The sequence below is a fragment of the Bos indicus genome, chromosome 6, assembly GCF_029378745.1.
Source record: "Bos indicus isolate NIAB-ARS_2022 breed Sahiwal x Tharparkar chromosome 6, NIAB-ARS_B.indTharparkar_mat_pri_1.0, whole genome shotgun sequence".
Classification (NCBI taxonomy): Eukaryota; Metazoa; Chordata; class Mammalia; order Artiodactyla; family Bovidae; genus Bos; species Bos indicus.
Genome location: NC_091765.1, coordinates 109,314,255 through 109,340,623, shown reverse-complemented (window position 1 = coordinate 109,340,623; position 26,369 = coordinate 109,314,255). Strand labels below are relative to the sequence as shown.

General features: G+C 37.7%; 1 protein-coding gene across 2 annotated transcripts in view; it reads left to right on the top strand.

The window, feature by feature from the left end:
• Window positions 1-26,369, top strand: part of RAB28 (RAB28, member RAS oncogene family) — a 97,943-nt gene that overhangs the window by 20,034 nt on the left and 51,540 nt on the right. For both annotated transcript variants that reach the window (XM_019963107.2, XM_019963108.2), the window contains exon 4: window positions 3,545-3,674. In XM_019963107.2, the coding sequence (XP_019818666.2) occupies window positions 3,545-3,674 (130 nt within the window). The remainder of the gene's footprint in view (window positions 1-3,544; window positions 3,675-26,369) is intronic.

Genomic DNA, 26,369 nt, shown 5'->3' with positions numbered 1-26,369 from the left:
TTTGCCAAATATCAAAATGAATCCATCACAGGTATACATGTGCTCCCCATGCTTCTATCTTTCTTATGAGTCCTGGACCAATTCATAGGTATTGCTGATTGGAAAATATTAGGATACATCAGTTTAGATGAGAAATTGGCAAACTTCCTTAAGGAACTAGATAGAAAATATTTTAGGTTTTACAGATCAGACTCTCTTTGTTGTGGCTACACAACTCTGCCATCATAGTGCGAAAGCAGCCATTGATAAAACTTAAACAAGTGAGTGTGACTATGCTTCAATAAAACTTATTTGCAAATATAGGCTATGAGCTGAATTTGACCTTGGGGCCATAGTTTAGCAATTCCTAGTCTAGATCAGTTATAGTTTTTATTCTTTGACTCTGGTCTAGTACTGATTATCAAAAGATGCTGGCCATGTTTTATTTGCATATATTCTGTTATGTTCAGATGTTGACCCATGTTGTGATGACTATTTTAATATGTTACTTCGAATAGTTCTAAAAATTTTCAGGTTGAAGAGGCACCATAGGTCAAAATTACTGCAGATGGTGACTGCAGCCATGAAATTAAAAGATGCTTGCTCCTCGGAAGGAAAGCTGACAAACGTAGACAGTGTGTTAAAAAGCAGAGGCATCACTTTGCTGACAAAGGTCCATACAGTCAAAGCTGTGGTTTTTCCAGTAGTCATGTACAGATGTGAGAGTTGGACCGTAAAGAAGGCTGAGTGCCAAAGAATTGATGCTTTCGAAATGTGGTGTTGGAGAAGACTCTTGAGAGTCCCTTGGACTGCATGTATATCAAACCAGTCAATTGTAAAGGAAATCAACCCTGAATATTCATTGGAAGGACTGATGCTGAAGCTGAAGCTCCCCACCTAAGGTGAAGAGCATTTCATTGGAAAAGACCCTGACACTGGGAAAGGTTGAGGACAAGAGGAGAAGGGGGCCACAGAGTATGAGATGGTTAGATAGCATCACCTACTCAATACACATGAATTTGAGAAAACTCTGGGAGATAGTGAAGGGCAGGGAAGCCTGGTGTAGTTCAGTTCATGGGGTCACAAAGAGTTGGACTTAGTGACTGTACAACAAATAGGTCAAAGCTCAATTTATGAGAGTGAAAGCTAGCTCAGAGTTACCTTGAAAATGATTCATATTCATTCAGAATAATAATAAAAAAGTTCCCAGTGATTGTATAGTATCTTATTTTTTAAATAAGTCTGTTTTTATTACTTCACTTAATCATGACAGGTATTATAAAGGTAGACGACAGAAGCATTCCCCAAGATCAGTAGATGGTAGGGCCAGGACTATAATCCAAAATTGATTTGACTTCCAGGGCAGAGCTCTTTAAGCATAATACATTGTATCACTCCTGTCAGCTGAAGGTGGAGTCAATGGATTGAGTAGTAACTTTGTTCAGAGGCTGTTTGTAGGACGTTATTTTTAGTAAGAAAAGTGGGATTATGCTTATTATTTCAAATAATTCTGTGCTGAGCATTATTTCAAAGCATTTAGGAATATAGGAATAGGTTTGTAAGTTGCTAAAATAAATCAGACACATGATTTTGCATAAAGATTATAGAGTCATTAAACTGAAAAGGATCATAGAGAGTGTTTAGGCAAATAACCTGAGACCCAGAGAAGCTAAATGACTTGGGGGAGCCAATGTAGTTTAACGAATGACTGTGCAATATATGTAAGTTCAGCCTTCATGCTGTACGCCTTCAACTTGTACAGTGATATATGTCAACCATTTCGTGATAAAACTGTGGGGAAAAAGAGTATAGGACCGAAAGGTCATAACAGTAGTGAGCTAGATCTGGATAGGGAGAGTCAATTGTTAAATTTTTAGGAATTTTTTTTCAGCCAGTTGTTGAATATATTTGGGATTACAAATATATATGTATGTATAAACTCATAAATTAAAAACAAAGATTTATATGATCAAAATGTATCACTTACTGATTATTTTACTGTATATTTCTGTTGTTTGTGCCCTCAAGGTTTTTTGTATCTAGTGTATCAAGTGTGTCTGTATAGTGGAAATGCTGTGTGGTGATGTCCTACCCAGCTCTGTTTCGTGAAGTGACACTGATAGATTTTAAATGACCACAGGAGAGTATTTACATTACAGAAATTGGCAAATGCTACAAATAACCCTGTCTCATCCTTTCCTCTCCTTACCATGCCTTAAGCTGGTTAATTAATATTTACCAGCATACTGTTGCTGATGAGTTTTGTGTTATATACCTGTCTGTTTGTGTGCCTGTCTTTGTTGCAGGGCTCTGAGTTCCTTGAAGCTGGAATTTATGTCCCTAGTACCCAGCACAGTGCCTGGCATATAGCTGACTGACAAATGTTTATAGAGTAAATGAGTGGACTTTATAGTCAGTCCTTGATTCAAATTCTGGGTCCCTGTGACCTTGTGTTTATTAGTGAAAATGAGGATAATACCAGTCTTGCATGATATTTTGTGAGGAGGAATGAAAAGATCCAGATATCTCTCTGGTACATAATAGGTGTAAGAAGTTGTCAACATTTGTGATTATAACTTAAGAAGAAGGAGACATAAATGCCATTAGGGTCCAGACTTATATATGTAGAGCTTTGTATTAAGTGTTTGACCACAAATTGGATGAGAATCAAGAATGTAGCAGTGTTATTTTTGTGTGTGTACATACTTTTCCTTCCCACACAAAATAATGGGATGTATTAAAAGGAATATGATATATAAGAGACAGGAAGCAATCCCTCTGTTATATTTGGCTTTGTTCAGACTCTTATTACAGTATCATGTCCAGTTTTACATTGCTCATTTTAAAGAGGATGTCAAAAAACTATATGTATCATGCCTTGGGAAGAACCAACAACTGTGATTAGAAGGATAGAAAATAGGTCCTTTGAGGCAAGTTTAAGGAATTGAGTTTGTTTATACTGGAAAGGATACTTAACTATCTTCAAGTGAAAGAGTGACTTAACTATCTGCAAGTACATGAAGGGTTATTATAAGGAGGATACTCTCATGTTGTTCTCCTAATGCACAGAGGACCAAAAGAGGAAATCGACTTATTTCATTTAAAGAAAATTGTGTTAAACGCTGAAATTGACTATCAAGGGATGTCACAGTATCTCCATTTTTGAAAATATTTTAAAAGAGCAGCAGCAGATGGTTATTTATTAAAAGGTTTAAATTTTTGACCTCATGAAAGTGACAGGCAGAATTGTAGACCTTGCAGCTTTTTTCCACCTCTATAATAAGATTTTTCTTACATTTATTGAAACTTATCAAGCATATCCCAGATATCTTATTGGGAACTCACTCACAATTTGATATAATCATTCTTTATCTTGCTTTGTATCTTCACATCTTGAATGAAAACATTCAGTATTATCTGTCTGCTAATAACAGAATTAAAGGCAGATACAAACAGGCCTTGCTTGTTATTTTTTATACTCAACGTATCTATTACTTATGAGTATTTAGTATTAATATTTTTTAAAGCAGTATATTACAAATGTTGTGTAACTCTTTTGTGACAGGGAGTCCTCTTGGTATATGATGTTACAAATTATCAAAGCTTTGAGAATTTAGAAGATTGGTATTCCGTGGTGAAGAAAGTGAGTGAGGAGTCAGAAACTCAGCCCCTGGTTGCCTTGGTGGGCAATAAAAGTAAGTTATAAATGTTTATTTATATGTAGTAAATTTATTTGCCTATCTTATAGTTTTTATCCTTAAAAGAAATGATGTTTGAAAACGTAAGTAGCTTTTTTGGAAAAACAGCTTTTCTGGAGTGAGCAAGTTGAGAAAATTCATAAAGATGTGTACAGTCTTTTCAGTAACAATTTTGATGCTTGACCTGTCGTAACTGCTCTGCTGCTTTGGCTGGTTCCTTGTTAAGGTAAGTTGTGTTCTGACAGTGTGTGTGTTTTGGCTTCCTGTGGTCTAAGGATGCAGCGTGGACTATTAAGAATGGCAGCACAGCTGCACATTTTTATGATATTGCACTGCAGCCTTAGCTCTGCCCCAGAGATTTTGAGAGATACATTTCATTAAATGGTACCCTGTTCCGGGGAAGGAAGCAGTGTCTGCATGGAATTCTGTGTGTATTATTCCTTGCCCTCATCGCTCATTGACTTTCTTTTTCTAAATTTTTGAGGTTTGCTTTTACATTATTATTTTTTTTCCTTGAGAAAGTATATTATTGTGGGGAAGGAGTGGTGCTTTGTAGAAATGATGGATAATTTTTCAAATCTGTCTCTTGGGCTATGATATACAGCATGTAAAAATTATAAGATTGATTTCAATACAGGATTGTTACTTGGTTTGTAGTCCTGCAATGCATTTACCCGGAAAAAGGGACCTTAATAAGAGTTTTCAAATAGATATGATATGACCCAATCTTCTACAACTTATTTGAGGTCAGAGAAAGAGAAATGAATTTAAATTATACCATGGAGGATTCAGGTCAGAAACTGTTTCCTAACTATAAGCGTTGTTAAATCAATACCCAAGTTTACTACCAAGAGAATTATCTCTTCCAGAAGTCTTTAAAAATATAGTGAATTTTTGGGGGGGTTTATAATTGTTTAGGAAATAGTACTTCCTGAAGGACCAAACCATGGTTTCTTCATTATGTGGTTTTACACACTTAGATGAACATTTAATAAATCCAAGCCTTGCTTTAAAACCATTACAAAACAGGTGTGAATATAATTTCTCTGAAGAGTTAAAAATATAAATTTTTTTACTACTTTCTAGAAAACAGTATAACGTATCACAAAATGGATGAAAACAATTTCTATTAAGCTTTAATTAAATTTTGCTTATCTGTTTTATAGATGTAACTAAGTGAATCCGATGCTTTTCAACTCATTGAAAACTCATTTTACAAATCATAAGTTTTGATGAGCTTAGGTTCTATTTCTGAGTATAGTTTTTCATTTTAGAAGATCATTTGTTAGTCATTTGTCATGTCACCAAAGCATTGGCATATATTATAGTTAAATTTGTGCTTTATTGGAGGTTTCCCATCACCTTTTGGGAAATTACAGAGTACGGAAGTGATGGGAGTTGGGATTTGTTTTCATTTCTTTCAGGATATAATCTAACTACATCTGGAGTAATGGTGTGGTGGTGCACAATTATATACATTATGTTATGTGTTTATGCTATCCTGTGAGGCCTCCATCATTGGTCACTGTCAGGATGTCAGACTAGATGGGCTATTGGACTGTGCTGGTGATGCCATTCTGAGTTTTAAAAACAAACATTTACATAAGTTATATGAACTTATGCCAAAAATTGTTACAGTGTTATGTTTGAGATTTAATAGCATGAAAATTGAAAGAATTTTTTTACTTTTGGAGTAATCCTTTTCTTGTATTTATATTACTAATACTCTGTTTCAGAATGAGATCATGTAATAGAGTATGTGATCACACAGAATATTATATCTATGTAAAATTAAGTGATTAGAGATGAACATGTATCTGGATATTGTTTACTATTATCTGTCACTGGCCCAGTTTCATATGATCAATATGTTCATGTAGTGAATGATCTTACAATTTGTTTCTAAGAGAGAGTGGTTCAGTTGCTAAGTCGTGTCCGACTCTTGCGACCCCATGGACTGTAGCCTGTCAGGCTCCTCTGTCCGTGGGATTTTCCAGGCAAGAATGCTGGAGTGGATTGCCATTTCCTTCTCCAGGGGATCTTCCCAACTCAGGAATCGAACCCGGGTCTCCTGCACTGCAGGCAGATTCTTTACCAACTGAGCTATAAAGGAAGCCCTTCTAAGAGATAAGGCATTACATTATAGTAGTATTTTCTTTTTGGGGAGGTATAATTATATTAAAAAGCAAAGATTTTTTTTTTTTTCTTTTTTTTTGCTCAAACGACTGAGCGACTTCACTTTCACTGTTCACTTTAATGCATTGGAGAAGGAAATGGCAGCCCATTCCAGTGTTCTTGCCTGGAGAATCCCAGGGACGGCAGAGCCTTGTGGGCTGCCGTCTATGGGGTTGCACAGAGTCGGACACAACTGAAGTGACTTAGTAGCAATAGCAGCAGCAAGCTAGTTAAAGAGATTTTATTAAGAGTTTCTATATCAAGGGCCTCATGACATTGGAAAGTCTTCCAAGTCAAGGAAGCAGCTCTCAGATTCAGAGAATGTTCCAGATGAAAAGATGCTCAGAATTGTTCTGTCCCACCTTTTTCATTCATCACGAGTGTCATATTTGTTCAGTCTGTTGCTTCTTTTTTCTCCTCTTTTTCTTCCTTGCTTAATTGATTATTATTCCATTTTATCTCACTTATTAACTTATTATACATATTATATATTCATGTATTATGTTTTTAGTTGTTTCTTTAGAATTTTGGAGTGGGTGGCCTGTCCCTTCTCCAGCGGATCTTCCTGACCCAGGAATCAAACTGGGGTCTCCTGCACTGCAGGCAAATTCTTTACCAACTGAGCTATCAGGGAAGCCCAGAATTTTCAGTATATATCCTTAATTACTCTACCTTCAAATAATAGTATCACTTTTCATGTGTAGTATTTTTTAACACCCCCTCAATTCTTTGTGTTATTATTGTCAGACATATTTTTAAATATTCTGTAAACAACTTTTGCTTTAAATAGTCATTTAGCTTTCAAAACAATTACAGATAAGAAAAAGGTGCACTTTATTTTGGCGTCTCAGGCAGTGCTAGTGGTAAGGAACCCGCCTGGCAATGCAAAAGATGAAAAGAGATACAGGTTCCATCCTTGGGTAGGGAGATCCCCTGGAGAAGGGCAGTGCAACCCGCCACAGTATCCTTGCTTGGAGAATCCCATGGACAGAGGAGCCTGGTAGCACAGAGTCAGACACAACTGACACAGCCTAGCACACATAGCACACACACATTTCATTTTACCTTTACTTATTACGTTGCCGACACTTTTATTCATCTGTATACATCCAAGAGTCTGATAGTAGATTCTTTCTCTTTGAAGAACTTCCTTTAACATTTCTTTTAAAGTAGATCTGTTGACAATGAATTTAGGAAGACATTTGAAGCTGAATTATGATGATTATTATCTAGAGTCATTGTCTGCCTAACTGTGCTTTTAAAAATTCATCATCGTGTCCTATTCTGTGCAGTTTGAATGGAAAACATATGTTGAAAAGAAGCATGTGTAGACTAGGAAAATACTGACAGCAGAGCCAACTTTTAGCCAAAGTTGAGCAAAAAGATGAGATACAGAGAAAATTTCCGTGCACAGAGTGTGTGTGTGAATTTGCTCCATAGTAAGAACTTATATTACTAAGTTATAAAGTCATTTGCTTTTTATTAAAATATGGTAAATTCTCAGAAATTTGGGCTGAGGATTGAGGATAGTCTTAGCTAAAGGTGAATTACAGGTTTATTTTTGTAAAAATTGTGTTTTATTATGGTTAAATATAGAGAGTAACTAGAGTAGGTTGATGATATAGCCAGCAGAGGAAGGGACTTGCTTTAATGAAATAGAGTGTTAATTAGTAAGTTAATTATTTCAGTACATACTAAAAAGTATATAATACATTTGACCCTTGAACAACATCACAGGGTTTATAGACATAGTTCCTTCCTGCAGTCAAAAATTCACGTTTCACTTTTAGCCAGCCCTCTGTAAAAATGGTTCCTCTGTATCTGTGGTTCTGCATCCATGGATTGAACCAATCTCAGATCATGAGGTACTGTAGTATTTACTACCGAGAAAAAAATCTGTGTGTTAGTGGATCTGCACAGTTCAAACCAGTGTTGATCAATGGTCAACTGTACATAAAATAAAATTTTTTATTTTATATTCAATTCTAAAAGGCTATGAAATACTAGTTAATGTTCTTTCTTTGTACTGTTTAAGACAGAAAATGAAGTATTGAGTCATGGTTAAGATCAGACGGTTTTAAATTGAGACAGACTTTCCTTACAAGCCCAGTTTTTTCCCCTACTAGCAGTGTAATATCATACAAGTTACTTTATGTCTTTAATTTCTTCATCTGGAAATAAGGATCATAGTTTCTGTGTGATAAAGTCGATTTAATGATTAAATGGGCTATTACATAAAAATACTTTTCCTATATACGTAAGTGTTGATAACTATTAATTATTATTATTAATCATGTAGCCTTTTAAAAGCATGGACTATAACTTCAACTTGAAAGACCATAATTACAGATTGAAGTGAAGTGAAGTGAAGTTGCTCAGTCGTGTCTGACTCTTTGTGATCCCATGGACTGTAGCCTACCAGGGTCCTCTGTCCCTGGGATTCTCCAGGCAGGAATACTGGAGTGGGTTGCCATTTCCTTCTCCAGGAGATCTTCCCAACCCGGGGATCGAATCTGGTTCTCCTGTATTGCAGGCAGACGCTTTACCATCTGAGCCACAAGCTGAAATAGAAATTTTACAAAAGTAGCCTGAAGGAAATGGTTCTTAAAGAATTCTTTTGTCACCATTTTTTCTTGTTTTTTACCGTGATAGTTCTCATACTGTGTATTGGGTAGGGCAGTTCATTCAGCAGACATTCTCGAGTGCCACCTATGTGTATTCAGGTAGCCATTATTATTTTACACAAAAGTAGAACCCAAGAGAATGCTTAAGCAGTGTTTGGGACCTGCTAACCTGGGTCTTAATTTTACTCTTTTTCTATACCATCCTCAAGTTTTCTAGAAATTTGACCTTTTGCTTTGTTTGGTTGTTGGGATTAATAAGTAGTTATGTTCAAATTTCCATGGAAGGCCTTACTTTTCCCTAATGAGATTAAAAAACTTCGTTTGGAAGTAGTAACTTTCAGAATGGGAAAGAGGGTAAGCCATCTACTTATTCTGTGTGTTTTATGTTCGGTTGAAGTTTGATGATGTTTGCAGCTGCAAGTGCAGTGAGATGCCTCATAGGCTACAATGACTATAGCCACATAAGCACCTGGAAGCAATTATATTACCATCTAGGATAGCTTCTACAATTTGGGGAGCCAAATGCACCAGGCCTAGACCCTGGTTTCCTGGCCTTGAAGGTCTTGCTGTCCCAACATCGGGGCATTCTCAGTTGACCAGAGCCTGTACTGCAGAGCCTAGGGATTTTTAGTTTATCTCCACTTACTACAGGCTTGTTACAAGTGGACCTGACCATCTTTCATGTGAACTATGGCACTAGCTTCCTAACTGTTCTTCCTGCTCCTCGCTTTGTTCTCCTACAATTCAGCTCCCAAACGGCAAATCATGTTATATGACTTTTCTGCTTAGAATCCTCTAGTGCCTTCTCATCACACTTAGACTGAAATCCAAACTCCTTATCCAGTTTCTCAAGCACAAGGTAATCTGGCTCCTACTTACCTCTCAGACTCATTTTCTACTAAATGCTCCCTTGTCCACTGTGTGTGTAAGGCACATTTGTCTTTTTTTCTGTTCCTATAACCTTCCAAGTTAATTTGTACTTGAGGGTTTCTTCTGCTTGATAGACTTTTCCTTCTGGCCTCCGCTTGGCTGGCTCCATTTTGTCATTTGTAACTCATCTTAAATGTCATCACTTCAGAGTTGCCTTCCTCGACCAATGAAATCTAAAGAAATCTAAAGTCTGTCAGGATGTTCTGTTTCAGTTATCTGCCTAGTCTCATTGTCATCTGGTATCATTTCTTGTTTGTTTCTTGTCTGCCTAAACTCTGTGAAAGCTGAGGATCTCATCACTTACAACAGTGCCTGAATGAATGAATACTGAATGAATGAATAAAAGCCTTTTCATGAAGACTCTGTTGAAATTAGAAGTGTTTATGGCCCGGGATATGTTATTCAGGGAAAATGGTTTCTTAATGAGGAAAAATACATATGTAGATACAGGGAATCTGTTAGATGGCCTTCAGACCCAACTGCCCTAGTGAATTCCACTCTGGTTAATAATGTCAGAGTTTCTTAGGAAACACATCGGGGTTATATTATGCTGGATCATGTTTGAGATAAAATGTCATAGATTTTCTGTCATGATTTTAGAGTAAATAAATGTTAAAAAAATTCAGATTTTTCTTCATATTTTAAACTTTTACATATTGGTAGAACTGTACACTTTCAACTTTTAATTTACAGATTAAAAATTTGTGTGTTTAATTTAAAAATCATAATCTGCACTCAAATACAATTTTAGTTTTAGTGTTTCAGGGAAAGTTCAAATTGAAATGAACATCAGGAATATTAATTTTTTTAAGATTAATTTTATATTCAATCCATGTTATAACCAAATGACAGTTTAATTTGTCATTTTGTTATTTTCTATCTTTAAGCTGTTATGTTTTCCTACTATCTGATCCATCACCTAGTTTCTCCCCTGACTAGCTAACATTCTCCGTTGGATAGATTGTAAACAGAAATTAACAGGGTTGCATAGGAGCTGCCCCCTTCCTGATTTATAGCTTCTTAGTTAGTGGAGGGGTGGTGGCTATCAGTAACTTGTATTGGTAGTAGGAATTATCACGCTCCAGTATAGAGTGAATGGATGAATGATTTCTACTCTTAAAGATATTAAACAGATCCTTTCCCAAATAAAGACTAATAACTCAGATTTTTAAACAATCTTCATGACAGATGAGGGCATAGAGAAGAGTGCATCTACACTAATTAACAATGTTGAGTGTATATTCTTCTTAACAGTGATTGATTGTTCTTGGAGTACTATCTCTGCCCAGGAAGTGATGTTTTACACTGTGAGGTTCAAAGGTTACATTTTAATGTACCCTGTAAGTTGTGTTCCCTGAACTCCATGGAAATGTATTAGTAAAACAAGTAAATTTTAAGTTGAAAATTTTACTGATCTTCTCAATAAAATTATCACAAGGCTTTTAGAGACTATTCCTTATTCTTAGTAATAGAGGAGTGTAAGAGAAGGTTATAAGTTCAGCTTTAAGAACTTCATGGGAATTTACATGAAAATACTTGCCTATACTGTGACTTTTTTGAGTCTTCAGAAATTCTTATTTTATCTGGAGAGTGGAAATGTGAAACTATGAAGTAAGTAACGTTTACTTTGATTCCTGTTTTGAAGAATTAATATCAACTTCTATAAAAATTGTCATCTATAATATTATGACAGTGAACAAATGAGTCATTACAAATTTGTGTAAGAGTTTACAATTTATAAAGCATAAACAAAAGCTCTTTTGAGGATTTGAAAAGTTCATTCTGTTTATACAGTCTAAATTAAAAGTCTGCTCCTTATCCATTTATTTTAATACTTTGGTTCTTTTTGTTCCAGTAATAGTAATCCCAAGGTATCAAATCCAAGTGTCTTTTTCAGATGGATCTAACATTTCTGTTTCTGTGGCTTTATATGTATATTGCTTTCTCCTCTGTTTACATGTAAATTTTTAAAATAGAGCTATGATTATGTACTTACTGGAGGATGATGATAGCATCTTATTCTGACACTGGTAGCATCAGTATTCTGTATATTGAGTGAGAGTATTTAATATAAACACTTATACTTGTTCCTTTATGTGCTATTTCACCCTACTACTGTACTTTTAAGAACATTATGATAATATTTCAAGTTTAATTGATTGAGTAGTTTCCTCAAATAAACGCATAAGCTTAAATTCAGACTGTTATTGTCACTGATATATTGGGGGGGAGAAAATGTCATATGAGTGCTTTTTCATAACACTCATCGAGAAACATTTTTCACTTGACAGTTGTTACAGTTATTATGTCATTTCATAGTTACTTTTTTTTTTTTTAAGATGGCCTGCTTTAAACCATTTTGGCAGTATTATGGTTTACTTAGCTTGGGAAGTTTAAGGACTTTGTGGTTTTGTTTTTTCTTTTTTTTTTTAATTGGAGGCTAATTGCTTTACAGTATTGGGTTGGCTTCTGCCTTATGTGGTTTTGTTTTGTTTGGGAGGAGCTGTGTAAGGATTTTGGGCATAGCAATCTGTTTATATAATTTCTATCTTTCATTGTCATGATATAGAAAGTTTATTAAATGCTAAAGAAAGCATAATCCATCTTTTGTTTCTTTTATGATGAATTTCTTGGAATTTAATTTTTAGAAGAAAATTTAATTACTAAAAATTAAATTAAGTATTAAAGAATGCAGCTATAAAAACTTTTTGTGTGTGAAAAGGAGATTTGAGATTTTCATCAATGTAATTTAAGCCCCTTTAATAGTGTGCTTTATATTTGCAGTGATTATGTAATAAATCCAAAATGCATTAAAAGAATACTAGAGTGGGGATCAGAAAACTTTGTACTGCTATTGTCATTTTTTCCTAACTTCATTACCTTGGCAATTTATTCACTTAAGATGATCCTCATGTATAAGATGAGGGGATTTTACCAGACAGTCATAAGCACCTTCTATTCCTAAAATATGATGACCCTAACCGTATTTGTTGCTGTACAATTTTAAGAGAGTTTAACTTTATATGTAATTGAAATATCCTTGCAGAGATGATTTTTTAGGCTCATTTTATCATTCAGTTATTAAATATCCATTTTCCATATACATGAATAGATGCATTTACCTAAAATAACAGTAACGATAAATCTTAGTATTGAATTCTGTCTCTTTTGTTCCATTGATCTGTGTGTCTCTTTTTATGCCTGTACCATGCTGTTTTGATTACTGTAGCTTTGTAGTATAATCTGAAGCCAGGGAGCCTGATTTTAAAAAGCATTTCTTTTTAATTGAAATTTGTTCTTGAGTTTAGAATTTAGTTTTCATTTTCTGTCATGTTTTTTAAAATTTCATATGAATGTCTAGTTTCTGCAGTAAGTAAAGCAATTCAGCAGTTATTTTCTTTGTGTGCTTTCTTACATCTTTTCTTATTCATTTATTTCATTCATTCAGCAAATTTTCATTGAGCCCATACCTGTCTAGGTGTTCCAGTAGAGGAAGATGCTGCTAAGTCACTTCAGTCGTGTCCGACTCTGTGCGACCCCAGAGACGGCAGCCCACCAGGCTCCCCCGTCCCTGGGATTCTCCAGGCAAGAACACTGGAGTGGGTTGCCATTTCCTTCTCCAATGCATGAAAGTGAAAAGTGAAAGTGAAGTCGCTCAGTCGTGTCCGACCCTCAGCGACCCCATGGACTGCAGCCTACCAGGCTTCTCCGTCCATGGGATTTTCCAGGCAAGAGTACTGGAGTGGGGTGCCATTGCCTTCTCCGTAGAGGAAGATAGGCAATAAATAAATAAGTATAATACATAATGTATTAAATGGCATTGTGTTGTGTAGATAGATAGAGCAGGAAAGGAGAAAAAGGAATTCTTAGAAGAGAGTGTTAAGATTTTAAATATGGTCATCAGGGAAAGTCTGAGAAGATGACATTTGAGCAGAGGCATAAAGGAGATGAGAGAGAGTGCCACATAGATACCTGGCAGAAGAGTTATCCAGGTAAAGGGAAGGAGTAGGTGAAAAGGCCTCCCTGAAGTATTTGGATGTTGTTTTTTCTCTTTTCTAAGAGGAGGAGGCACACATGTGTCTGTGTGTACATGAGGGAGAGAAAGAGAAGGAGACAGGAGAGTGGGGAGAGTTGGTAGCTGTGTGTATAGCTGTGTATGGGGAACAGTAACTGAAAGACTAGCATAGGATTGAAGCACGATGATAGAGAAGGGGAGGACAGGTCAGGAAGGACTGTTGGCTATTGTAAGGACTCTGACTTTTATTTGCACGAGATGAAGAGCCACTGAGGGGTTTGAGGAGAGTGAAATGATTTAACTTGAAAGGATTACTACAGTTCCTATTTGAGAATATACCATAGTGGGTAAAAGTGGAAGCAAGGTAAATAGAAACTTTTTCACAATCCAGGTGAGAACTACAGGTGGCCCTTGCGGTAAAGAACCCACTTGCCAATGCAGGAGACCTCAAGGGCACAGGTTCAATCTCTGGGTCAGGAAGATCCCCTAGGGGAGGGCATGGCAACCTACTTCATTATTCTTGCCTGGAGAATCCTATGGACAGAAGAGCCTGACAGGCTATAGTCCATAGGGTCACAAAGAGTTGGACACGATTAAAGTCCCTTGGACTGCAAGGAGATCCAACCAGTCCATTCTAAAGGAGATCAGTCCTGGGTGTTCTTTGGAAGCAGTGATGCTAAAGCTGAAACTCCAGTACTTTGGCCACCTCATGCGAAGAGTTGACTCACTGGAAAAGACTCTGATGCTGGGAGGGATTGGGGGCAGGAGGAGAAGGGGACGACAGAGGATGAGATGGCTGGATGGCATCACCGACTCAATGGACGTGAGTCTGAGTGAACTCAGGGAGTTGGTGATGGACAGGGAGGCCTGGCGTGTTGGAATTCATGGGGTCTCAAAGAGTCAGACACAACTGAGCGACTGAACTGAACTGAAAGTGACTTTAACATCCATGAGAAGTGGTTGGCTTCTGGATATATTTGGAAGGTATTGATGGATATTTTCGTAGATTGGTTATGGATAGAGGGGAGAAGAGGCCGTATAATGCCAAGATTTTTGGTCTTCGCATCTGGAAGGTTAAACTTTAGTTTACTGAGATGAGGAAGAGTGTTGGTGGAGCAGATTTGGATAAGATTGGTCTTGGACATGTTCAGTTCAGTTCAGTCGCTCAGTCGTGTCCGACTCTGTGACCCTAGGTGTACTTAGTAAGCCTCTACGTAGAGATGTTTAGTAGTTGGATGTATGAGTCTATCATTCAGTGACAAGATGAAGACTAGAGATGAAAGTCTGGGAGTCAACACCATATTCTGTAAGTTCAGTTCAGTCACACAGTCATGTCCGACTCTTTGCAACCCCATGAATCGAAGTACGCCAGGCCTCCCTGTCCATCACCAGCTCCCGGAGTCTACCCAGACCCATGTCCATTGAGTCGGTGATGCCATCCAGCCATCTTATCCTCTGTTGTCCTCTTCTCCTCCTGCCCCCAATCCTTGCCAGCATTAGGGTCTTTTCCAATGAGTCAATTCTTCGCATGAGGTGGCCAAAGTATTGGAGTTTCAGCTTCAACATCAGTCCTTCCAGTGAACACCCAGGACTGATCTCCTTTAGGATGGACTGGTTGGATCTTCTTGCAGTCCAAGGGACTCTCAAGAGTCTTCTCCAACACCACAGTTCAAAAGCATCAATTCTTTGGCACTCAGCCTTCTTCACAGTCCAACTCTCACATCCATACATGACCACAGGAAAAACCATAGCCTTGACTAGACGGACCTTTGTTGGCAAAGTAATGTCTCTGCTTTTGAATATGCTATCTAGGTTGGTCATAACTTTCCTTCCAAGGAGTAAGCGTCTTTTAATTTCCTGGCTGCAATCACCATCTGTAGTGATTTTGGAGCCCCCCAAAATAAAGTCTGACACTGTTTCCACTGTTTCCCCATCTATTTGCCATGAAATAATGGGACCAGATGCCATGATCTTAGTTTTCTGAATGTTGAGCTTTAAGCTAACTTTTCCACTCTCCTCCTTCACTTTAATCAAGAGGCTTTTTAGTTCCTCTTCACTTTCTTCCATAAAGGTGGTGGTATCTGCATATCTGAGCTTATTGATGTTTCTCCCGGCAATCTTGATGCCAGCTTGTGCTTCCTCCAGCCCAGTGTTTCTCATCATATACTCTGCATATAAGTTAAATAAGCAGGGTGACAATATACAGCCTTGACGTACTCCTTTTCCTATTTGGAACCAGTCTTTTGTTCCATGTCCAGTTCTAACTGTTGCTTCAGGTTTCTCAAGAGACAGATCAGATGGTCTGGTATTCCCATCTCTTTCAGAATTTTCCACAGTTTATTGTGATCCACACAGTCAAAGGCTTTGGCATAGTCAATAAAGCAGAAATAGATGTTTTTCTGGAACTCTCTTGCTTTTTCCATGATCCAGCGGATGTTGGCAATTTGATCTCTGGTTCCTCTGCCGTCTCTAAAACCAGCTTGAACATGTGGAAGTTCACGGTTCACATATTGCTGAAGCCTGGCTTGGAGAATTTTGAGCATTACTTTACTAGCGTGTGAGATGAGTGCAATTGTGTGGTAGTTTGAGCATTCTTTGGTATTGCCTTTCTTTGGGATTGGAATGAAAACTCACCTTTTCCAGTCCTGTGGCCACTGCTGAGTTTTCCAAATTTGCTGGCATATTGAGTGCAGCACTTTCACAGCATCATCTTTCAGGATTTGAAATAGCTCTGGAATTCCATCACCTGCATTAGCTTTGTTCATAAATCCTTGAGACTGGATGAACTTTACATAGAATGAGTATAAAAAGAAAAGAGGTCAAAAGATTAGTCCTTAAGTTAAGTCATATTTTAAAGTTGGGAAAGTGAAGAGAGATTAGCAAGGGAATTAAAGTGTGGCCAGTAAAGGTAGGAGGAAAATCAGGAGAGTGAAGTGTCCTGGGAGCCAGATGTACAGGATTTTTAAGGAGAAAGGAGTGATCAACAGAGCAGGTCTGAGGATGGTTAGATTAAGCAGTACAGAGGCAGTTGGTGGTGACCTTGGTAAGCAGGTTCACTGGAGTTGTGGGACTGAAAGCTGAGCAGAGTGAGTTCCAGAGAGAAGGGAAGGAAATGAATTGTAGACAGAGAATGGAGGCAACATGTATATGTAATGCCACTGAGTGATGAGTGGGGAAGCAGCGGGAGGGGACGTGAGTGAGGGCTCACATTAACGGAGGGAAGGTAGTACTGTATGCTTTATGTTCCTTGGAAAAGAGAGAGACAGACATGGAGGGGAAGGAGTTGTGCAAACACCTGATGATGTAAAATGAATGTTTCAATTTTTTTAAAAACTTGTTCTGATTTTAGATATAGTTTTAAATGTCATCTTTACTCTTCAGTTTGTTGTATTGATTCTCATTAAGTGAAAAGGTAGAACGTGAAGGGTGTGTGTGAGAACTTTCCCAATTCTTTTTATAGAGGGTTGAGGGGAATAAATAGAAAAGGACTAGGTAGGACAGAATACTAGATAGTTTCTCCCTTGATTTTAATACTTATTAGCTGTTTTATGCTTTTTAAGCTGTGCCATTTTTCTGAAAAAGTATCACCTTTTTTTAGAGCAAAGTTTGTTTAGTTTTTCCCTTTGGAATCATGCAGGTGTTCTGTGACTAAAGCTCCATGAAGGCAGAGACTGTCCTATTCACTGCTGTCTCTCTAGGATCCAGTTCAATCCCTGGCCACAGGAAGTGCTCAATAAATACTAACACTTGTTATGAATGACTACAAAATTATTAATTCTCAATCTCAGTAAAGGATGGAATTATGGAACTTTTTGAGATGATAAAGAGAAAAAATAATACTTTTTTATTCCCCCTAGCTTTTGTAAAACTCTAGGCTAGGTTTTTCATTTGGAAGAGGCATTTAGTAACAGCTTCACTTGGTGCTTATGACTTACTGTAACACAAGATCATGTAAAAATTCTTTTATATTACACACATAGTTCTTTTGAAAACTAAACTCTTGAGCCCTAATCGCTTAATTTACATTCAAAATTTTAATTTTAAAAGATGAGAAGTTGTATTTATTTCCCCTTATTGATATTTGTTTTGTAGTGTGTTCTAGCACTTTAATATCTTTATTATAAAGGCAGTATGAGTAGTGGTCAAGGACAAAGACTTCTAAGTAAGATCACTTAGGTCAGATATGGGCTCACTTATTTAAACCTGTGACCATGGGGAGCTATTCACCCTCTTGTACCTCAGTTTTGTCATCTGTAAAACAGAAATGACAATACCACCTACCTTATAAGGAGGTTGTTAAAAGAATTAAATACATACAAAACTCCTGGAATCATGCCTGGTATTTAATAGGTGCTATATGTATTAGTTGTTGTTTTATTCCCACTGTCTCTCAGAATCCTGTCTTCTAGTTATGGGTAATGGGAAGAGATACTGCTCAGTCCATGTAGATTTTTAACTTAAGGATTTAAAAATCAAAAATACCAAAATTTTTGTGAAATGTCTTTGAATGTATTTCAAATGATTATTAAAGTTTTGGTTATAATTATTGTTTGAAAGCCACCCTTCACTTGTAGTTTAGAAGTACATTTTTTTCTGCAAAAATATTTAAATTCAGTTGATGGAGATGTTATAATTTTGGTGTTCAATCTGAATGGTGAAAGCTGGTGTACAGTTGCCATGATTTTTTATCTCAAGTTTATTTTGCTTTGTAGACATGTGTCTAATAAAAAAAAGATGCTACATAAACCATCGTTTGAGTTTGAATGTTCTTCTGTTTTTGGTTGAGGTATAAATGTTATTTCTGGCTGTGTCCTTCATACTTAGCTCTTCTTACAACAAATGGAAAGGCTCTAATTGTGCCTAAGGGAATAGTTAATCCACAGTGGACATATGGTGGACAAAAGCCGAGTCTAGTAAATGAAATAAAATTATAAATGGTAAACATTTGAATGCTTACAAAGTCTGGCAGCTATAAAAGATAGTGTATTGTTTGAGATTAGCAAATTTTGCGTGCAGCATAACAATTCTTTTCCTGGTGTGTTTGTGTTATGTAGGTGTATGTAAATTCAGTTGAAAGACATACTGTTAATTTATGTATAAAGCATATTTGTTTCCTTTTAGCTTTGTGACTTTGACGTCAGCAATAAAGGCTGATGATCTCACAATTTTGGAAAGTTACTGCTCTTTTGGTTGGGGGCAGTTAATTAGCATTAACCCAGAACAGCTCTTGGACTTCATGGATCTGAGTATTATATGGGGTTGCACTGCTCCAGCAAAAGGTTAAGTATTAATGGAAAATGGTCACAGCCCTTTTACTTAAAGAAAACATGTTACTTGTAAGTTTTCTTTTGATTTTACTTTTACAGTTGCATTGAATGTCTTCATTCATTTAGCCATCCATAAAGCAAATATTGTTGCACATGAGGTGGATAATAAGTCTTTTTAGGACTACTTGTGTGGCATGTCACAGATCATTAACTGCAAGTAACCACCTGACTTGAGGGAAGCCTGGAAGCATCATTATAGTGAAATAAGCTTTTATTTAGGTATCACTGCAGCACATTGATTTATTGAAATGTCACCAATTGCTACTGTGAAAATACATTCTCATTATCATTTAGGGAATGGTTAAGATTAGCCACTGTATACTGTAAAAGATGTATTTTGCTAACAGTGGAAAAAACAAGAATAAATATTGTGGTCTGTATGGCTCTAATAGTTACTTTAAATGATTAATTAGATGGTTAATTAGGCTAAATTAAGTAATTCTTGTGGGGCTTCCTTGGTGGCTCAGTGGTGAAGAATCTACCTGCCAGTGCAGAAAATGAGTTTGATCCCTGGGTCAGGAAGATCCCCTGGAGAAGGAAATGGCAGCCCGCTCCAGTATTCTTGTCTGGGAAATCCCATGGATAGAGGAACAGAGGACTGCAGTCCACGAGGTCAGAAAAGAATTGGACATGATTTAGCAACTAAACAACAACAACAACAAAGTAATTCTTGTAGGATGCTTTAAAATCTGTGTGATTCTATATATGTGTTGAAGACATGTTCTGAGTTCTTTCTAATTTGAAATACCTGGAAATTAAGCAGCATTGAAAGATAATAGCAAACTTAATGAAACTATTTTGTACAGTCAGTTTATAAAGTAACAAATTCTTTTTGTGAGCACAGGGCTGCTTCCTGGGCACATATATCATGAATCCAGCCTTCAGGAAACTTGTCTTGTTGTGGAAGTAAGATTAACATAATGGGCAAAAAGTACAAAAGAAAAACAATGTATTACTTAGCTCTACTTTATCAGTGGGCAGGAAAGGATTAAGAGGAATCTGGAACTGGAATTGAATCTTCGCAAAACTGTTAGGTTTGGATACATCTTGTTATGGTTAAGTCTTGAGCCAATTCAAGGATGTCTCTCCATTTGGAATTTAATGTTGGCTTAAAAATTTTTTTAAATTTATTTTTAATGGAATATAGTTGATTTACAATGTGTTATTTTCAGGTATATAGCAAAGTGAATCAGTTATATATATGTATATATATGTACCCACACATATATAAAATAAAATAGTGTACACACTATTTTTAAAGATTCTTTTCTCATATAGGTCATGGCAGAGTGTTGAGTAGAGTTCCCTGAGCTATACAGTAGGTCCTTGTTAGTTATCTGTTTTATATGTAGTAGTGTGTATATGTCAGACCTAGTCTCCCAGTTTATCCCTAGCCCCCCTTTCTCCCCTGGTGAACATAGGTTTGTTTTCTACATCTGTGATTCTATTTTCCGTTTTTTTAAGATTCCATATATAAGCAGTATCATAAGATATTTGTCTTTGTTTGACTTAATTCACTCAGTATGTCAACTCCAGGTCCATTTGTGTTGCTGCAAATGGCATTATTTCCCTCTTTTTTATTGCTGAGTAATACTCCATTTTTTATACTACTGTATGTACTATATCTTTATCCACTCCTCTGTTGATGGACATTTAGATTGCTTCATGTCTTGGCTATTGTAAATAATGGTGCAGTGAACGTTGTGGTGTATGTATCTTTTTGAATTAATATTTTCTCTGGATATATGCCCAGTAGTGGGATCGCTGGATCATATGATAGTTCTATTTTTAGTTTTTAAGAAACCTCCATGCTGTTCTCCATAGTGGCTGTACCAATTTACATTCCCATTTACAGTTTAGGAGAGTTCCCTTTCTCCACACCCTCTCCAGCATTTATTGTATGTAGATTTTTTGATGATGGCCAGACCAGTGTGAGGTGATACCTCATTGTAGTTTTGATATGCATTTTTCTAATAATTAGTGATGTTGAGCATCTTGTGCTTTTTGGCCCTCTGCATGTCTTTTTTGGAGACCTCCTGGACTAATGGAAATAAAAACAAAAAGAAACAAATAGGGCCTAATTAAACTTAAAAGTTTTTGCATGGCAAACAAAACCATGAACAAAACAAAATGACAACCCACAGAATGGGAGAAAATATCTGCAAATGAAGCTACTGACGAAGGATTAATCTCTAAAAATACAGAGAGCTCATGCAGCTCAATGTAAAAGGAAAAAACAACCCATTCAGAAAATGGACATAAGATCTAAATGTTGGCTTTAAAATAAAATAAAATCTATGAACTCATTTTCGAGTGTCTTGCAGTATGAGTTCCATGTCCATATTTGGTGTTTGTTCCCATGCTGCTGCTGCTGCTAAGTCACTTCAGTCGTGTCCGACTCTGTGCGACCCCGTAGACACCAGCCCACCAGGCTCACCCGTCCCTGGGATACTCCAGGCAAGAACACTGGAGTGGGTTGCCATTTCCTTCTGCAATGCATGGAAATGAAAAGTGAAAGTGAAGTCGCTCAGTCGTGTCCAACTCCTAGCAACCCCATGGACTGCAGCCTACCAGGCTCCTCTGTCCATGGGATTTTCCAGGCAAGAGTACTGGAGTGGGTTGCCATTGCCTTCTCTGGTTCCCATGCTGCTGCTGCTACTAAGTCACTTCAGTCGTGTCCTACTCTGTGCGACCCCATAGACGGCAGCCCAACAGGCTCCACCGTCCCTGGGATTCTCCAGGCAAGAACACTGGAGTGGGTTGCCATTTCCTTCTCCAATGCATGAAAGTGAAAAGTGAAAGTGAAGTCGCTCAGTCGTGTCCGACCCTCAGCGACCCCCATGGACTGCAGCCCACCAGGCTCCTCTGTCCATGGGATTTTCCAGGCAAGAGTACTGAGTGACGTGCCATTGCCTTCTCCGGGTTCCCATGCTAGGAGGATCTAAATTACTGAACAATATTAGAGCCTGTATTAGCTTGCCAGGGCTGCCATAACAAAGTACTTCAATCTGGGTGGCTTAAACAACAGAAATTAATTTTCTCAATTCTAGAGGCTCTAAGTCTGAGATCAAGGTGTCTGCAGGGTTGGTTTGTAAATGGCTTTGTCTTCACATGGTCTTTACTTTGTGCATGTCTGTATTTGAGTCTCCTCTTATGAGGTCACTGGTCAAATTGGATTGTTTAGTGTAGCCACCTTCACCAGTTAACGTAGCTCCATCTTCTTCTCGGAACTTCCCACAACTTCTCTATGAGCACTTGCTGGTTCACCTTGTGCTTTCATGTTGATGGAGCATGGCTCCATCTCCATGGAGACGGCTTCTTTCCCTGGACCTTATTCATCAACTTTTGTTAGCTCCAAACATTTCTTCTGCAGGTTCCTCACCTCTCTCAGCCTTTGTTAGTTGAAGAGAGTGCCTTGCTTTGGATTTTGCTTTGACTTACAGGAATGTTATGGCTGGATCACTTTCTATATTGACCTCTAAAACTTTCTCTGCATCAGGAAAATGTTTGCAAATGATGTGACTGACAAGGGCTTAATTTCCAAAATATACAAGCAACTCCTACAATTCAGTAACAACAACAACAAAAAAACCCAATTGAGAAATAGGCAGAAGACCTAAATAGACATTTTTCCAAAGAAGACTTAGAGATGGCCAGTAGGCATGTGAAAAGATGCCCATTATTGCTAATTACTAAAGTAATGCAAATCGAAACTACAGTGAGGTACAGATGTACAGTGGAATACTTCAGCCATAAAAAAGAATGAAATAATGCTGTTCATAAAAAGGAGTGACATAATGCAGCAACACTGGTGGGCCTAGAGATGATTATACTGAGTGAAGTAAGTCACACAGAGAGAGACAAATATCATATAATGTCACTTATATGTGGACTCTGAAAATATGACACAAATGAACTTACTTAGAAAACAGAAACAGACTCAAAGACTTACAAAACAAACTTATGGTTATGAAACGGGAAAAACGGGGTGGGGGGCAGATAAATTAGGAGTTTAGATTTAGCATATATGTGTGTGTTTGTGTGTGTGTGTGTGTGTGTGTGTGTATACGTGTGTGTGTGTGTGTATATATAGCAACCCACTCCAGTACTCTTGCCTGGAAAATCCCATGGATGGAGGAGCCTGATAGGCTGCAGTCCATGGTGTCGCTGAGGATCGGACATGACTGAGCGATTTCACTTTCACTTTCATGCATTGGAGAAGGAAATGGCAACCCACTCCAGTGTTCTTGCCTGGAGAATCCCAGGGATGGGGGAGCCTGGTGGGCTGCCATCTATGGGGTCGCACAGAGTCGGACACAACTGAAGTGACTTTGCAGCATATATATGTATACACAAAATAGATAAAGACATACTGTATAGCACAGGAAGTTCTACTCTGTATTCTGTAATAACCTAAATGGGAAGAGAATCTAAAAAAAATTTATATGTTTATGTATGACAGAATCAGTTTGTTGTACACCTGAAACTAACATAACATTGTAAATCAAGTATATAAAATAAGAATTTTAAAAAGTAGTAAAATATTTTAAAAAGCTACCTTGAGGTACTATGTCTGTCAGTTAGAATGGTCGTTACTAAAAGGTCTACAAATAATAAATGCTGAACAGGGTGTAGAGAAAAGGGAACCCTCTTACACTGTTGGTGGGAATGTAAATTGGTGCAGCCATCATAGAATACAGTATGGAGGTTCCTCAGAAAACTAATAATAGTGTTACTATATGATCCATCAGTCTCACTCCTAAGCATATATTCAGAATTATAGTTTGAAAGGATACATGTACACCTGTGCTCATAGCAGCACTGTTTACAGTAGCCCAGACATGATCAATGCAAAGAAATAGAGGAAAATAATACAATGGGAAAGACCAGAGATCTCTTCAAGAAAATTAGAGATACCAAGGGAACATTTCATGCAAAGATGGACACAATAAAGGGCAGAAACGGCATGGACCTAACAGAAGCAAAAGATAGTAAGAAGAGGTGGCAAGAAGACACAGAAGACCTATACAAAAAAGATCTTCATGACCCAGATTACCACGATGGTGTGATCACTCACCTAGAGCTAGACATCCTGGAGTGTGAAGTCAAGTGGGCCTTAGGAAGCATCACTATGAACAAAGTGAGGTGAGTTGATGGAATTCCAACTGAGCTATATCAAATCCTAAAAAATGATGCTGTGAAAGTGCTGCACTCAATATGCTAGCAGATATGGAAAACTCAGCAGTGGCCACAGAACTGGAAAGACCAGTTTTCATTCCAATGAGAGGCAATGCCAAATAATGTTCAAACTATCACATAACTGTACTCGTCTCACACACTAGCAAAGTAATGTTCAAAAATCCCCAAGCTAGGCTTCTAGAGTACATGAACCGAGAACTTCCAGATGTTCAAGCTGGTTTTAGAAAAGGCAGAGGAACCAGAGATCAAATTGCCAACATCCACTGGATCATAGAAAAAGCAAGAGAATTCCAGAAAAGCATCTGTTTTATTGACTACACCAAAGCCTTTGACTGTGTGGATCACAACACACTGGAAGATTCTTCCAGAAATGGGCATACTGATAGCTTACAGTGAATGGTGTCAGATTCATGATCTTTGAAGAAGAAGATTTAGCTTTGGGATCAGGGACTAGGCTAGATCACTCAAGAGCTTTTGTGTAGCAGAGTTTTACTAAAGTATGAAAAGGGCCAGAGAAAGCTTCTGACATAGACATCAGAGAGGGGGATGGAGAATGCCCCACTGTCTAGTCTAAGTAAGGGAGTTATATACTTTTTAAATTAGTTATTACAGTAAATCAAATGACTGTCTCAAGGTTGTAAAGATCTTACTAGACCCACTCCAAGAATTTACATTTTAAGATAACAGGATTAGCCAGAAGGTTTTCAGGAAGGAGAAACTATCCTCAAGCAGGATACATTGTTGTTATATAATTTAATCTAATCTAAGCAACAATTAGAACCAGACATGGAACAAAGGACTGGTTCCAAATTGGGAAAGGAGTATGACAAAACTGTATATTGTCACCCTGCTTGTTTTAACTTATATGCAGAGTAGATCATGCAAAATGCCAGACTAGATAAAGCACAAACTAGAATCAAGATTGCCTGGAGAAATATCAATAACCTCAGATATGCAGATGACACCACCCTTATGGCAGAAAGTGAAGAGGAACTAAAGAGCCTCTTGATGAAAGTGAAAGAGGAGAGTGAAAAAGCTGGCTTAAAACTCAATATTCAAAAACTAAGATCATGGCATTTAGTCCCATCACTTCATGGCAAACAGATGGGGAAACAGTGACAGACTTTATTTTCTTGGGCTCCAAAATCACTGCAGATGGTGACTGCAGCCATAAAACTAAAAGAAGCTTGCTCCTTGGAAGAAAAACAATGATCAACCTAGACAGCATATTAAAACGCAGAGACCTTACTTTGCCGACAGAGGTCCATATAGTCCAAACTGTGGTTTTTCCAGTAGTCATGTATGGATGTGAGAGTTGGACCATAAAGAAAGTTGAGCACTGAAGAATTGATACTTTTGAACTGTGGTGTTGGAGAAGACTCTTGAGACTTCAAGAAGACCCTTGGACTTCAAGGAGATCAAACCAGTCAATCCTAAAGGAAATCAGCCTTGAATATTCATTGGAAGGACTGATGTTGAAGCTGAAGCTCCAATACTTTGGTTACCTGATGTGGAGAACTGAGTCATTGGAAAAGACCCTGATACTGGGAAAGATTGAAGGCAGGAGGAGAAGGGGATGACAGAGAATGCAATGGTTGGATGGCATCACCAACTCAATGGACATGAGTTTGAGCAAGTTCCAGGAGTTGTTGATGGACAGGAAAGCCTGGTGTGCTGCATCCATGGGGCTACAAAGAGTCAGACATGACTGAGTGACTGAACTGAACTGTGACATAGACACAAGCTAAATGTCCATTGACAGATGAATGGATAAAGAAGATGTGCTATGCATGTGAGTATATATGTGTATATTCTACACACACAATAGAATATTACTCAGCCATTAAAAAGAATGGAATAATGCCATTTGCAACAACATGGATGGACCTAGAGATTATCATGCTAACTGAAATAAATCAGAAAGACATACCATATATGATATCTCTTATATATGGAATCTAAAATGTGGCACAAGTGAACATATCTACAAAATAAAAACAGACTTACAGATATGGAGAACAGACTTATGGTTGCCATGGGAGGAAAGAATTGGGAATTTGGGGTTCAGTTCATTTCAGTTCAGTTGCTCAATTGTGTCCGACTCTTTGTGACCCCATGAATCGCAGCATGCCAGGCCTCCCTGTCCATCACCATCTCCCGGAGTTCACTCAAACTCACATCCATCGAGTCAGTGATGCCATCCAGCCATCTCATCCTCTGTTGTCCCCTTCTCCTCCTGCCCCCAATCCCTTCCAGCATCAGAGTCTTTTCCAATGAGTCAACTCTTTGCATGAGGTGGCCAAAGTACTGGAGTTTCAGCTTCAGCATCATTCCTTCCAAAGAACACCCAGGACTGATCTCCTTTAGAATGGACTGGTTGGATCTCCTTGCAGTCCAAGGGACTCTCGAGAGTCTTCTCCAA